At 39.0% G+C, this 15,099-nt stretch overlaps 1 protein-coding gene across 1 annotated transcript in view; it reads left to right on the top strand.

Moving 5' to 3' along the window:
• The first annotated feature begins 10,309 nt into the window (after window positions 1-10,309).
• Pola1 (DNA polymerase alpha 1, catalytic subunit) overlaps window positions 10,310-15,099 on the top strand; it is a 297,318-nt gene continuing 292,528 nt past the window's right edge. The window contains exon 1 of the mRNA XM_055608252.1: window positions 10,310-10,383. Coding sequence (XP_055464227.1) covers window positions 10,341-10,383 — 43 coding nt within the window. The 5' untranslated portion in view covers window positions 10,310-10,340. The remainder of the gene's footprint in view (window positions 10,384-15,099) is intronic.

The raw sequence follows: 15,099 nt of genomic DNA on the forward strand, positions 1-15,099 counted from the left end.
TGACATAAACTGATTGGCCTGCTCTTTGATCACCTTCCCCTGAGGGGGGAGCAGCCCTACCAGGCCACAGAAGATGACAATGCAGCCACTCCTGATGAGATCTGATAGACTAGGATCAGAAGGAAGGAGATGAGGACCTCCCCTATCAGTGGACTTGGGGAGGAACATGCGTGAAGAAGGGGGAGGGAAGGTGGTATTAGGAGGAGAGGAGGGAGGGGTTTATGGGGGGGATACAAAGTGAATAAAGTGTAATTAATAAAAGTTAAAAAGAGTTATTTATTTATTATTTATACAGTATTCAGGCCAGAAGAGGGCACCAGATCTCATTATAGATGGTTGTGAGCCACCATATAGTTGCTGGGAATTGAACTCAGGACCTTTGGAAGGACAGCCAGTGCTCTTAACCTCTGAGCCATCACTCCCGCCCCAACTGTTGACTCTTGATCAACAACAACTCCAGGCCCACACAGGTAGGAACACCTTCCTACAGTTGTTATGATCTACTTCTCCCATTTCTGCCACAGCTGGATGTGCTGGGCTCTCTTAGACTAATGATGGTTAGCTTCTTTCATCCTCCTTTGCCCTCCTAGGCTTCTACTCACTGCCCTTCTCTCAATGATATTAGGACTAGTTTCTATGATACATCATTTTCTCCACAGCACACAATACTTTCCTGACTGAAGTCAGCCTGATTTGCTTTTTGCCAAGTAATTTGAGGACTGTTAAGAGAGAATCTTTAGTGTGACAGACTTTAGAGGACAATAGGGAGAATGCTCATAGAACTTGGCTCTAAAATCATTGGAAGAGTTAATGAAAATAGATGTAAGTCCCTTGCTCTGGGTCAAGTAGCCCTATCTGCTGAGCCTCATGCATTTTCTCAGTCTGCAGGGAGACTCTGTAGCCACTGAACCTCCATCTTTTTCTAACTCAGAAAAGGTGAAATTAGTATGTCAAAGTATGTCTGTGCCATCATAAGAGATACATACCTGAATGTAAGGGATAAGTATCTTCTGTTAGGCTGGGAGGTTGCTAAGGAGAGATGATGTACTAGACCTCAATTTCAAAGCTGGTAAATTGTCTTCTTTTAGTGTTAAGTCAGTAGTTTGCCTTCTTCGTACCTTACCAGTGGGCAAAGGACACTCTGAATTATGGCTATGGATCTCACGTTGAAGGGGCTTTTTTTGACTTTCATTTTCTGAGACATCCATGGGTCAAGAGAATGGAGTATACATCTGGAGACCCCTTCCCATTCTATAATCCTCTTGTATTATCTTCCTATGTGTCCTAAAGTTCTTCAAGGGCATTCTTAGCCTTTTCCTTAGGGTCACCCCAGGTAAAACCCCACTGCTGCAGAATGGCACATCTCTAGACACAAGGGGGGGAGATGAACAAAGACCTTGAGCAGGAAATCCAAATAAAACAAGGAGCTGGTCTAGTTCCATCCTATGGTATAGACAGAGAAGCAGCTTTGGCTTTTCTTCACACCTTTCCAACAAGCCATTTGGCCTTCTAGGTTATTTATAAGATGAATTTGTCAAATTATGATAATGGTTGTGCATAATAATGTACACATATACATATATATTAACTTCTAGCTTTTAAGTACATGATCCTCCATTTTATGCTCTTTCTCTGACCCCACAAATTTTAGAGACAGCCTGGCTAGAAGTTTTCTAAATCTTTGTGGAAATGAATGAGTTGGCATTTTCTTATTTTAATTATAGCTAATTATAGGTAGTCTGTCAACTTCATCACCTCTGAATATATGAATAATACTATTTTCCAAATCTAAGTAACCAGGAGCTAGACTCTGTACCAAAGTACAATATTTTACTTTATATCTGGGAAAGTTTTTGGCATGTAGTAGTTGTTTACTTATTTATTGTAGTGAGAGGAGATCTGTTCCTGGGAAAGCTATCAGTGAGCCATATCCTCAGCTCCACAATAGTGTCTTCAAAATGATTATAAAGTAAATAAGAGTCTTGCAGCATTTTGTAAACTGACCTTCATCATTTTCCATGTGTTTGGCAGCTAATAAGGCTGTAGAAAATTGTTTATTTGTGACTTCTCCTCAGGCTATTTAGGGGATCTTGGTTCTTAGAAAAAGCAAGGTGAAAAAATGAAGAAAGGGAGCCTGCTAGGTCTTGGGAACAAGTAGTTACCTATGAATCCTTAACTTTTTCATTCCCTGATATTCTCGAATTAGCTATTAATACTTATTAAGTGGAACACCAAATATATATCATGTGTTTCTATAGTCTGAACTAGAACCAGTGTCCATCCACTGAATGTCAAGATCAATACAAGTTCACGGAGTACAGTGTATTTGTTTACATTGGATTTTCTTAATGTCAGTTTTTAAAAACAAATTAAGATTTATTTATTCTATTCTGTGTGTAGGAGTATTTTGTTCACACATATAATATCTGAAGCAATACTGACTAGGAACTTTCTAAGTAACAATAATGTAATGGGTACAAAGCATGCATCTGGGAAGCTCAGAAGACACCACCAATACCCATACCATATCTGGTGCAGATCTGTGTAGGCCCTGAGCATGCTGCCTCAATCTCTGTGAGTTCATATGTGTGTTGGCTATGTTGTTTTAGAGGCTCTTGTTTTGTGTCTTTTACTACTTATAGCTCTTACACTCTTTCCACCTCCTTTTCCCAAGGGTTCCCTGAGACCTGAGGGGAGGGATTTGATGGGATATCCTCTGTAGGGCTGGGTGTTCCAATGTCTCTCACTCTCTGCATATAATCTGGCTTTGGATCACTATATTTGTTTTCACCTTTTGCAGGAGGAAGCTTCTCTGAAGGTGGCTGATCGAAGCACTTATCTATGCATATAGAAGAATGCCATCAGGAGTCATTTTATCGCTACTTTTTTTTTTTTTAGAATGGTAGTATTTGGTTTTACTCTAGGACCCTAAACTATCTAGTCTCAGGTTCTTAGTCATCTAGCAGTGCTGGGTATGGTGGATTCTAGCTCATGGAGTGGGCCTTAAGTCAAATCACATATTGGTTACTCCCACGAGTTTTTTTCTACCATTGTGGTAGTATATCTTGCAGGCAGGATATGACCACAGATCAAAAGGTTTGTGGCTGGGTTGGTATTTTTTTGATTCTTCTTTGGCATTGTGTAGAGTACCTTCCTGTACCAAAGATGCTCAAAAGTAGGGATGAAGGCTCTATGTTAGATGAAGGCTCTATGTTAGCAAGCTTGACTTCTTTGTATCCAATGAGTTGTGCATTGTCTTTAGCAATGGGTTCTTGCTGTAAGTTTGTAGAGAGCAATGTATAGTCTTGGGAACAGCCTTGTTTATTTGGGGATTCCCATAGGAACCCTTTGGCCAACAACTCAGTTAGATGTAACCCAGTCCTGGTATTGGAAGCGTCATTTAGTGACAAGAGATGTTCAGCTGGGGCTCTGTCTCTCCTATTATTTGGAAATTTTATTTATATCATCTTATAGCTGTATTATTTTTTAGGAAGCTACTACTGTATTAGGTTTCCATACTACTCAAACGACCCTTAATTGTAGCTGTCTTTCCCCATATTCCTTCCCTCATGCCCTCCCCACTTGATTCTCCATTTCAGTCCTCCCTATCCATCCATAACTATCTATTCTATTTCCCTTGCCTAGGGATATCTATCTGTCTCTTATCCTAGTCTCTCACTCTATACCTAACCTAGGTAATTCTGTAGATTATAGCTTGTTTCTATTAATGTAACATCTAGCATCCACATATAAGTAAATACATACCATATTTATCTTTCTAAGTCTGGGCTACCTCATTCAGGCTGATTTTTTTCTAGTTCCATTCATTTACCTGCAAATTTCATTTTTAATAGCTGAGTAATATTACATTGTGTAAATGTAGCACATTTTCTTTATACATTCTTCTCTTGAGGCATATCTAGGTTGTTTGCAATTCCTGGCTACTATAAATAGAGCATCAATGAACATGGATGAGCAAGTGACTTTGTGGTAGGATGAAGCATCCTTTGAATATAGGTCTAAGAGTATATGTTTAAGCTGGATCTTGATGTAGATCAATTTCATTCTTGGTGAGGAACCAACATACTGATTTCCATAGTGGCTGTATAAGTTTGCACTCCCGCTAGCAATGGAGGAGTGTTTCTTTTACTCCACATCCTTGCCAGAGTGAGCTGTCACTTGTTTTATTGATCTTAGCCTTTTTGAGGAGGATAAGATGAAATGTCAAAGTCATTTTGATTTGCATTTCCCTGATAACCAAGAGTAATGAACATTTCTTTAAGTGTTAATTAGCCATTTGAGTTTCTTCTTTTGAGACATCTCTGTTTAGATTTTGTGGTGGTTTGAATAAAAATGGTCCCCATAAGGTCATGTATTTGAATGCTTGGTCATCAGGGGATACCACTATTTGAGACTGGTTAGGTGATGTGGCCTTGATGAAATAGGCATGGCATTGTTGGGGGAAGTTTGTCACTGGAGGTGGGCTTTGCCCAAGCCAGTCCCAGTGTCTTTCTCTTCTTGCTACCTGCATATTGGGATGTAGAACTCTCGGCCACTTCTGAACAGAAAATTCCATTTTATTGGGATGACCGTGAAATTAAATTAATTAATTGAGTGATTAACAATTAAAACATGTATTTTATGTTTTAAAAGATATGTAGATATCTTTCTGAGAGTTTTTTTGTAGTTGTGTTTTTTTGTTTGTTTTATAGCCCAGACTGGCCTTGAACTTCTGATCAACCTGCCTCTACCTCCCAAGTGACAGGATTACCCTCACCACGTCATATACATCTTAACTAAACAGCATTAACGTAACCAAGAATATAGAAGGAAAATTAACTGTCTTTGAGAAACACTTTTAATACAGTCAATTTTAGCCATCTAGCCAATGCATTTGTATCCTTTCCCCAGAGCTACTGATATATAATGTCCTTGGTCCTCCTCTCTTACAGACCTCTGTTTACTTAATGCTTGTAAGTGAACCAGAATGAATTATTGGCCAGTCAAAAGATCTTCTTTGGGGGCTGGAGAGATGGCTCAGAGGTTAAGAACACTGGCTGCTCTTTCAGAGGTCCTGAGTTCAAGTCCCAGCAACCACATGGTAGCTCACAACCATCTCTATTGAGATCTGGTGCCCTCCTCTGGCATGCAGGCACACATGCAGGCAAAACATTGTATACATAATAAATAATTAGATCTTAAAAAAAAAAGATCTGTGATAAGAGGACCTTGGATCATTGTGTGAATATGCAATGTCACTCTGAATAAAACATCCCCCAAATATCAGTACTAATATTACAAAACCTTCTAAACCATCAGGGAAAATTACCACTCAGAAATGGAAAACTAGAACCCATCTAGAAAGTGTTAAAGTTACCAGATAGGGCAGTAAGATGGCTCAGCAGATAAGGATGCATGTTGCTAAGCCTGACAACCTGAGCTTCATCCCTAGGACCTACACAGCAGAAGAGAACTGATTCCAATATGTTGTCCTTTGATCACCATATACATACTGTGTTGCACACAGACACACTACACCTCACCACACCATACCACACCACACCACACATACTAATAAGGACATGCAACTTTTAAAATCTAATGCAAAATTTAAACAAGGTTAACAAAGATGGTTAATATGCATTTCAGAAGAGAAAGGCAACATGAAGGTTTCAGAAATTACACCTGACCAGTATTCTATGAAGCAGCAGGTCTCAGCCTAGCTGCAAATTTGAATTATCTGGGTGGTTCTTTCAAATGCCAGACCTTTTAAGGATGAGATGTCCATATGCAGTCGATGCTGGGAACAAGTATCCTTAATAGAGTACTGCTAAACTTCAATGGGATGGGTAACTTGGAGGGAAACATTTTGCCAACCAAGTGCTTGGGCCTACCTCCTACCTTAAGGAAGGGTTCATTCTTACCTATATCTCATGTTATTCACTCCTGTGGCTTCCTGTAGATTGAATAATAACTGGGTTTGTGGAAAGATTTCATGCCAGGTCAGCAGTAACTTCACTAGAAATATTACAACAATAAGATCTCACTCCTGTTGATAAGCATCTGTCATCAAAAGAATTGAGTCTGCAAGGATTTCTGGAGTCTAAGATTTGGAAATAAAAATTACTTTCAGTGCAAACAGTCAATCATTTATTGCCTTTTTGTGTTAATCTTGTCCTTTCAGCAGTAAAGACAATTTGTATTTTACTACCCTTAGTATGGATATATATACATACATATATATATATGTATATATGTAAAACCATTTGCTTTAAAAGATTATCCTAGAAACAGAAAACAAAAGGTGCTAAAAGGAGAGAAAGATGCATGTCAAACATAACTTTAAATGCAAATCTGCTGAAAAGTTTCATAGATGCATATATATTTGATGACCTTCAGAATATATATGTTATTATTAGATCCTCAGGAAACATTACCTCTTGATTGACCTTTAGTCTCATTCTCCATAAATAATAAACGCCACAAATAATCAAGGTTTAGCTGCACTTACTGATAACTACTCAGGATACGTGGACCTTTTGATTTAGTAGGAACATTCCTAATGACTTACTTGAATTTTGCAGGTTGTACATTTCCCTAAATTCTTAATTAAACTTCTTAATTCGAGATGATTGTAAATTTACATGCAGGTGTAAGAAACAATGCAGAAAGAGTCCACATGCTCTTTTCCCAGTTTAGAAATAATCAGCCAAGCTCTATGTAGACACAGATGTATGGACACTTTAGCTAGTAGCTCCCAATGGTAGCATCTTGACCTTAGACATGGATAAATATTAACCTGTGTGTGCTCTATTTTTATAATTATGCATACTCACATTTTTGCAAACATATTACATTTCTTTTGGATAAAAACTTAAAGCATGGGCTCTCTGGTAAATACATGTTTATCTTTTAAAATAAACTGCTAATTTCAAGGTGGCTGAACCACTTTTCATTCTCCTAGCAATGTGAGGGATCCAGTCATTATGCATCCTCAACAGTACCGTCGGATTCTACTTTAAATTTCTTCCTAGTGGTGCATATTAATATCCCATTGTGAATCTTAACATGCACTCTTCAGGTGACTGGTGATATTGAGAGTTTTCGCATGTGCTTTCAGCCACTCATAACCCTCACTGCATATATTGTTTTGTTTTCTGCTTTAATGGAGAAGTTCACATGGTTCTTTTTTATTTCCTCCTTTAGTGCTGGATCTAATGTATTTTTTAACTTCTTAGTGATTTCCCTCGGGTTTACAAATATACATTTTAAAGGAATGTAAGTTGCCAGGGGGTAGTGGCACATGCCTTTAATTCCATCACTCAGGAGACATTTAATCCCAGAACTCGGGAGGAAGCAGCAGGCAATTTGCTGTGAGTTCAAGGCCAGCCTGGTCTACAGAGCTACAGCCTGGTCTAAAGACAGCCAAGGCTACACAGAGAAACACTGTCTTGAAGATAGATAGATAGTTAGATAGATAGATAAAATAATGCCTGTCCACTTCCAAATTATTCTGAAATGCAGGTAACTTTTCATTTTCTTTTTTTTTTCCTTTTTAGATATATCCATTGGAACTGGGCTCCACAATTCTTCATTGTTATTGGTTGTGGTTTTTTTGTAGTAGTCTCCATCTGTTGTAAAGAGAAGCTTCCTTGATGAGGGTGAAGACTATTATTACTACTCCCACCGCTAACTGAGGAGCTATGCTCAGTTGATGGCTTCTGAGGCAGGGAGAGTCAGTTATTTAAGGGTATAGCCACTGGTAGGTCAACAACAGTGCAATGGATGGCCTCTACACCCAGGGATAATGGATAGCACAAATTAGACTTGATGGGCTATTAAAAACAAAAAGGGAGCTGGGCATGGTGGCACATACCTATAATCCCAGCAAGTAGAGGCAAAGGCAAGTGGATCTCTGTGAGTTCAAGGCCAGCCTGGTCCACAAATTTGAGTCCAGGATACCCAAGACTGCACAGAGAAACCCTGTCAGGAAAAAAAAAAAGGTGGGGTTATAAGTTTTAATAAGTAAGGAAAAGTGAAAGTAAAAAGTATATTTTATAGAAATAGGTTTAGTTAAATATAATAGGAAACTCAAAAATAGTGCCCTTAAATAAGTTTGCTGTTTACTTCTTTTTCATGTAGCAGTCTGGAGTTAGTTAGCTTAAGGGTGGCTTTGTAGACATTAGGGACCCATATTCTCACCATTCTGTTCCATAATTTCAATGTATGGCTTTCCTTTCATGACCCAAGACAGCCTCAGTACCTTCATCCATCAAATCTGTGTTGCAGGAAGTGACAAAAAGAGAAGGTGGAAAAAAAGAAAGTAAATAAAATACTTTTAAAAGTGCCTAGTTCCTTTAAGCAGCCTTCTTTCCCAGTATTCCCTAGTGATATCACATGTTATCACATGTATTTTGTGATCTAGACATTTGTTAAATAGTTTAGCCTTTTTTTTTTTTTTTTTTTTTTTGGTTAAGGAAGCCTGGAAATTACAGTTGTTCTTCCTCTTGTCAATGTACTCAGCTGAAAATTTATGTTCTATTACTAAGAAGAAGGAAGAACATAGATTTCTTGCTTGGTCTCCACATGGTTAGTTAGGAAGATCAGTGTGTGTAAGGCACCAATATACTTATCATAATCAAATGTATTAACTAACGTTTCTGCTAGTTGAAACACTTGATTTCATAATTTTGACGGTTACATTCTTTTGGTTACATGGTTACATTGATAATAACACCTTCATAAAATTATTTATTAGCTGTCCTTTTGGTGGAGGAATTTATTTTTAGACAGGCTCTCACTATGTAGCTTAGAATGGCCTGTAACTCATTATCCTCCTGCCTCAGCAAATGGAGTGCTGAGATTAGAGGCATGTGCCATTGCAACCAGCTCAGATGGTAGGATCTTTAATTTTGAAAAAAACAATGTATTTCATTTACTTATTTTGTGCTCATGTATGTATGCATGTATGAGTGTGTGTGTCTCTGAGGAAAACTTGTGGAAGATCAGACTCAGATAGTCAGTCTGAGCAGCAAGCACATTTGCACACTGGCCCAGATGATGGGATCTTAATGAAATTGTACAGATATTATTTCAATTGAATTTCACAAGAATTCCATAGATAAGTAGAGAAAATGTACAAAAGAAGAAACTCAGATATCTGAAATTAATTCACTTATCAAGCATTCTATGACTCAAACCCCAAGCCTAACTCTGAGCTTTAAATCCTCCCAATATTAAAAAAAAGAATTATAAACAGAAAGTATTTATTAGTTAATTATCTTAGCAAAATACACATTTTGCTTATGAATTTAATATACCTGAATATTTGATATGTTGTTGCAATTAAGTATGTACAAATCAATTTACCCTTTGCTATTTCTAATCTGAAATATTATTAAACACTTCCCATCTTTCATTTTCACAATTATTTCATCTTTTTGATGTTTTCATTAAACCTTTCCTCTATCCACCTCTCTTTCTTTTGTGAAGCATGGACTTCCTCTGTAACACAAGCTGGCCTCAAATTTAGTACATTTTTGGCTCAAAGTTACCATTGTCTTGTCTCAGCCTCCCAAGAGTAAAGTGTACTGGTAAGTTGCCCCTTGTCTTGTCCCTTTGAGGTGAGAGTTGTATTTTTTTTTTTGTCAACAACTATCTTAAAAATATCAGCAACTAAAACAAACCCAAACAAACCCAAGCCACAAAAGTCATCTTGTTATTTTTTTTTTCCAAATGCATCACATCAGGAGTCATGAGGTCAGATCGTTGCTTTTGGAGGCTGTCACTTTAGACAGTTGCTTAAGACGATGCATATACTTTTAGGCTGTGAAATATGTGTTTGTGTATACTCACATTCAAAGAGAAAAGGTACTGGGCAAGAATCATTCTGTATATTCCCTTGGGGGAAGAGGAGGAAGAGACAGACAGCAGAGACTGATAGAGAGACTGTCCTTCCTTTTTACGCCCGCCTGCATTTCTTTTCCCAGAAAATCATCTCTCATGACCAGAGAACCCCTTTTCTCACGCATCCTTCAGATTTTTAAATAGCGTGCACGCGCCTGCGCAGTGTCTTCAGGAGGCTTCTTTTCAGCGCCCGACCGCTTCCTTCTCCAGTCCTCGCAGAGGTTCCCGCTTTTCCTTGGGGGTCATCACAGGGCGCCAAACAGGCTCCCGCGGGAAGGCCGGGGGCGGGGCATGGCGCGGCGCTGCACGTCAATGGTCTTCCGGAAGGAAGTCCGCAGCCTTCTGAGACTCTGATTGGCTTTCGTACTGGCGCCTATCTCGGTACCCGCGCCAGTTTCGGGCTGGTTGGCGCGGAATCTGGAGACTTTCGGACCATGGCGCCAGTCCACGGCGATGATTGTGAACTTGGAACAAGCGGTGAGGGTCGAGCCCGTGCTCAGGGCACCTTGTTGGGAATGTGGGGGTCGCGACATGCGTGAGGGGAGAGGAGGGTCTCCGCTTTTTTATTCTTCAGAAGGTGGAACGTTCTTGGAACGCCCCTCAGGTCTGTTTGGCCGCTGACCTTAATCGTTCTGGGCGGAGATCCTAAGGGTGTGGGACGGGTCTTCCCTACCGGGTCGCCCACTGAAGGATTTTTGTTTGGATATGTGCGTGGGGGGGTGTCTTTTCTTGTGACAGGCTCCACACTCATTGGCTATTTTCGTTTTCTTTGATAAGTCGCACGCACGTGCGGGTTAAAACTTCATGGTTTTGCTCTCTTGGCTGGAACGGTTTCGATGCTTGTCGGTTTGAGGGCTGGGATGGAGCATGCGTGTGCCTCCGTATCTAGGAAGTCCCAGGGAAATTGTTAGCACTGTAACTGAGGAGAGAGCTGGAAGTGCTGTCACTAGATACAAAGGCATTTTGTCTTTTCTATGTTAAGAATTTTTCAGAGTCTATGGGAAGTTCTTCAAGTGCTGCATATTCAGATCTAATCATTTTGGGCGAAGTTTGTGAAAAAAAAAATATCAGTTGAGTAGCATTTCGGATGCCCTGTACATCAGGCGTTTTGTGAGTGGTAATCTTTTATTTCCCAAAGTAGAATTCAAAAATGCAGATGGCCTTGTCTGATTTCTGATTTTAAGCGGTGTTCAACTGAAGTGTGACTTAACTTCAGTTCTAACTTAAAATCAGACACTTTCTTAGCCTGGTGTCACATGTCCTGTCATTCAGTGTGCATCGCCATTAATGAGATCTTGCTTCCTAATCAGTTTCCTTTACATTCAGCTAGTTTTAAATCACAGGTTTCAATTTTCTTAGCCTTTCTCTCTCTCTCTCTCTCCTTTTGAAGACAAATTATTTTGGAGAGTCGACTAGCTTGGATTACAAATGGGATGTAGGATGTGAGTACATGAACAGTCTGCAGCCCCTATCAGTGATTTGCCTCTAAGCCCTTTCTTCACCCTAAAAAACTGTACTCCATCTGTGAACATCAAGAAATCACTCTTTGGAGGATACTGTGCAATCTTGAGAAAGCTCTTAAGTCATGGTGTTGATTAAGTATTTGCTGGGGACTTGTGACTGGAATTTTTCCTTTAGAGCAGACCTAAAGATTGTTGTGTGAAAGACTGCTGCAGGTGACGGTCTCTGCTTGCTTTGTGGGAGGGTGGGTACTCCAAGTGGTGATTTGAAAACAATATTGAATCTTTGTGTTTTTTTTTCCCTCTTGCTACTCTTTTTTTTTTCCTTTTTGCTAACTTAACTTACACAGCATTAGAGAAATTGTTTTGTTTTGTTTTAAATAAAGTCCAGGCTTTGTGTGTGTGTGTGTGTGTGTGTGTGTGTGTGTGTATGTATGTGTGTATGTGTGTATGTGTGTGTGTGTGTTGGAAGGTGGAACACTTGGACAGCGGCAGCAAAAAATAGCAAGATATGTAATTACCTGTTGTGTATAGAAAGCCTTTCAAAGCTTAAAACAAAAACCTGGTGTATTGGTTTGTTCAGCAAATATTTATTATGTAGGTCCTAGGCATAGGCATTCTGCCAGGCTCTGGCATTAACATGATGGGTAGAATGGATAGAGCTTCTGTCTTCATAGAGTGGAGAAAGTAAACAGTCATGTGTAGTGCCACATTGAGACTTCCCTGAGGAAACTGCTTTATTTTTGCTTTCTGAAGACAAGCCAAAGTGTTGGCTAGGTGATGTGTGGAGTGCATATATGTGCAGATGTGTTTGATTATCCTACAATTACACACACACAGACACAGGAGATCGAAAGCATGCACACATACACATGAATATGTATCCACACATGCATACCTAATATCTCCTCTATTCCTAAGTAAAAAATAAGATAGCCATTCTTATTTAATTCCTACAGCTTTATGGGGGAAGATGTATTTGCCCCTTTTCATGAGTGTGAAAGGGTCTTAAAAGGTCTATAACTAACTCTTACTGTGTATGAAAGAGATTGGGTGTTTAATGATCGAAAAAGGCATACAGTGGTTCCCTCAGGAAACACTACAACTACTGAAACCAACTCCAGTTCCTTTAAACAAAACAAATTTATTAGAGTACCATGTTGTTTGCAGAGATCTTGTAGAACTGGAAATCCACTTTGGAGGCTACTTAGCCAGAAACTGATAACTGCTGTGCCACAAAACTGGGCCGGAGAGGAAGTCATTGATAAATATGGCAAGATACTCAGATATTACAGTTTATACCTTGAGTTATATTGGCCTTACATTTTCAGTTCTGTAAAATTTACTCTTTATTATTTTTTTTAAAAAATACTTCCTTAATACCTATTTCCTTCTTTGGAAGATTAGCTTCCAGTTTAAAATCTGAGCCCCTGTTTGTCATTGATAGACTATTTGATATGCTTATAGCTTTAGCTATACGGCATCTGGGAAGGAATACTTACTTGCAGGAACAGCCACTATAGCTGGTCAAAGACTCTGAACCCTCAAGACACAAGGAGAGAATTTCTTAGTTTCAGATACTGGGCAGGTTGACAAGGTGAGCCTGTAATTGAGGCACATACCTACAGCACATAGCCACTTTGAAGGCTGGGGCTAGAGGATCATAATTTACCTGTCTCAGAAAAAAAGTGAAATGAAAAAAAAAAAGATAGCTGTTCACTGCTTAACTGGCTGACTAATGCTCTTCATATCACCCACTAAATTGCAAAACTGGGGCATTTGTTCCATAATGTCTAGAATCTAGACTCTAGATTGTCCTACTTGCTGTGTATTCTTTACAAAGAAATTAGCCTCCACATTGGCTTTCTCTCAGTTTCTGGATACACTTTTCATTTTCATTTCATTGTAATTTGGCTTAGGTCTCTTTATCTGTTTTAGTCACTATCTTTGTTATTTTTTTTTTTTTGAGACAAGGTTTCTCTGTGTAGCCTTGGTTGTCCTGGAACTCTGTAGACCAGGCTGGCTTTAAACTCACAGAGATCCGCCTGGCTCTGCTTCCCTGAGTGATAGAATTATAGGTGTGTGCCACCACACCCAGCTGTTTCTGTCACTTTTTATCCTGTTTGTGATGTTGAAATTCTACCCCACGTTCTAGGCTTGTTGGAGACATCCTGTGAAACCTTCCTCAGTTTCCTGCACAAAACGAATGGCTCTCTCCATTTCCACTGCATTCTTACTTCTTCCATGGCACTATTTTTATATTCTGAGCATAGTCTTAGGTTCTTTTGTGTTACTTGACTGTGATAAACTTGGGGACAAGGTATTTGTATTTATATCTCAAACTTTGTGTCATGTACAGTGTTGCCTGTGGAGTAAATTGTATTTTAATATCTAGAGAGTTTGTTGGGTGTACAGGTCTTAAATACACAGAATTCATTCTTAATATCTATGCCCAATAATCTCTGAACCCTTTTCATGTAGGCCTACTCAGGATTTTATAAATAATTTCAATGACATCCAAGATTTTGTGACTGTCATCAAATATCAGCATTCTTCAATTTTCTCTTAATGCCTTTCTGAAAATGTATTTAAAAGTCAAATGTGAATGTTAAACAATAGACTGAGATGTTACAGAGATTCCATTTCCAGAAAGCTACGGAGATAATAATATATCTAATTACACTTTACCTTTAAGATACAGTTCTTAGCAGTTTATTGCCAAAATTGGGTACACATTCTTTCTGATTCAGTCATACACTTAGTCAAACACTTTAATGTCATAAACCAGCGAGGATGTTTTTAGGATGCCTCTTATCAGTGTCTCCTTTTTTGTGATTACTCCTTTTAGTAAATTAATCAATATCAAAATAAAACACTCAATTTCACAGGCGTATGTGGCAGTCATGCTGAGCCTAAACTCCTGGCTGTCAGGCAGCACTGTTGATTTGATCATTCACCATGTGTATGAAAATCTTAACTCTGTGGATAAAGTGTGTGTGGGGGGCAGTTTGTAATGCAGAAACATAGATGGGTCAAAAATTGAGTGAGTGAGCACTAAGGTCTTCTGGTATTTCAGTAATTTTGACAAAAAGGCATTTCAACCATTGTGAATTTTTACTACACTCCTATACTGTCAATCCTCTGAGCCCTCTTTTGAAATTGCTCCAGCTATTTTTTTTTTCTCTGACATTCCAGGGGCTTTCTGTATACCTCTATTAGGGCATACGGTATTTAACATTGTTTGAGAGCTCCTTGCTACTCATCTGTCATGTTTTTGTAAATTTAGGGACTCCATCTTTTTGGTCTCTGTCTCATAGCATTTTGTGTTCTGCAAAGAATGCATGCTATTTAAGTCCTTTTGTTTTGATTAACGGAACACCAAATGAATTCTCCTCTTATGACTCACTGGATTGTTCAAGGCCTGTTTTTTTCTGATGGAAATGTTAAGTCTGATATCCATCTTTCAATTTTTTGGTACATGGTTTTGAGATTTTCCTGTTTCTAGGGGAAGACTAGAACTTAGTTTTAACTTTAACACAAAGTAGGGTCATCTGTGAAAAGAGAACCTCAGTTGAGAAAATCTGATGCCTTCCCATCAGATTGACCTGTAGGCGAGTCTGTGGTGGCATTTTCTTGATTGTGAGGGCCCAGTCCACTGTGGGATATGCCACCTTGGGTTGGCAGTCCTGGGAGATATAAGAAAGGTAACTGATTTTGAGAGGAAATCAGTAAG

The sequence above is a fragment of the Psammomys obesus genome, unplaced genomic scaffold (genome assembly GCF_907164565.1).
Source record: "Psammomys obesus unplaced genomic scaffold, mPsaObe1.curated_primary_1811, whole genome shotgun sequence".
Taxonomy (NCBI): Eukaryota; Metazoa; Chordata; class Mammalia; order Rodentia; family Muridae; genus Psammomys; species Psammomys obesus.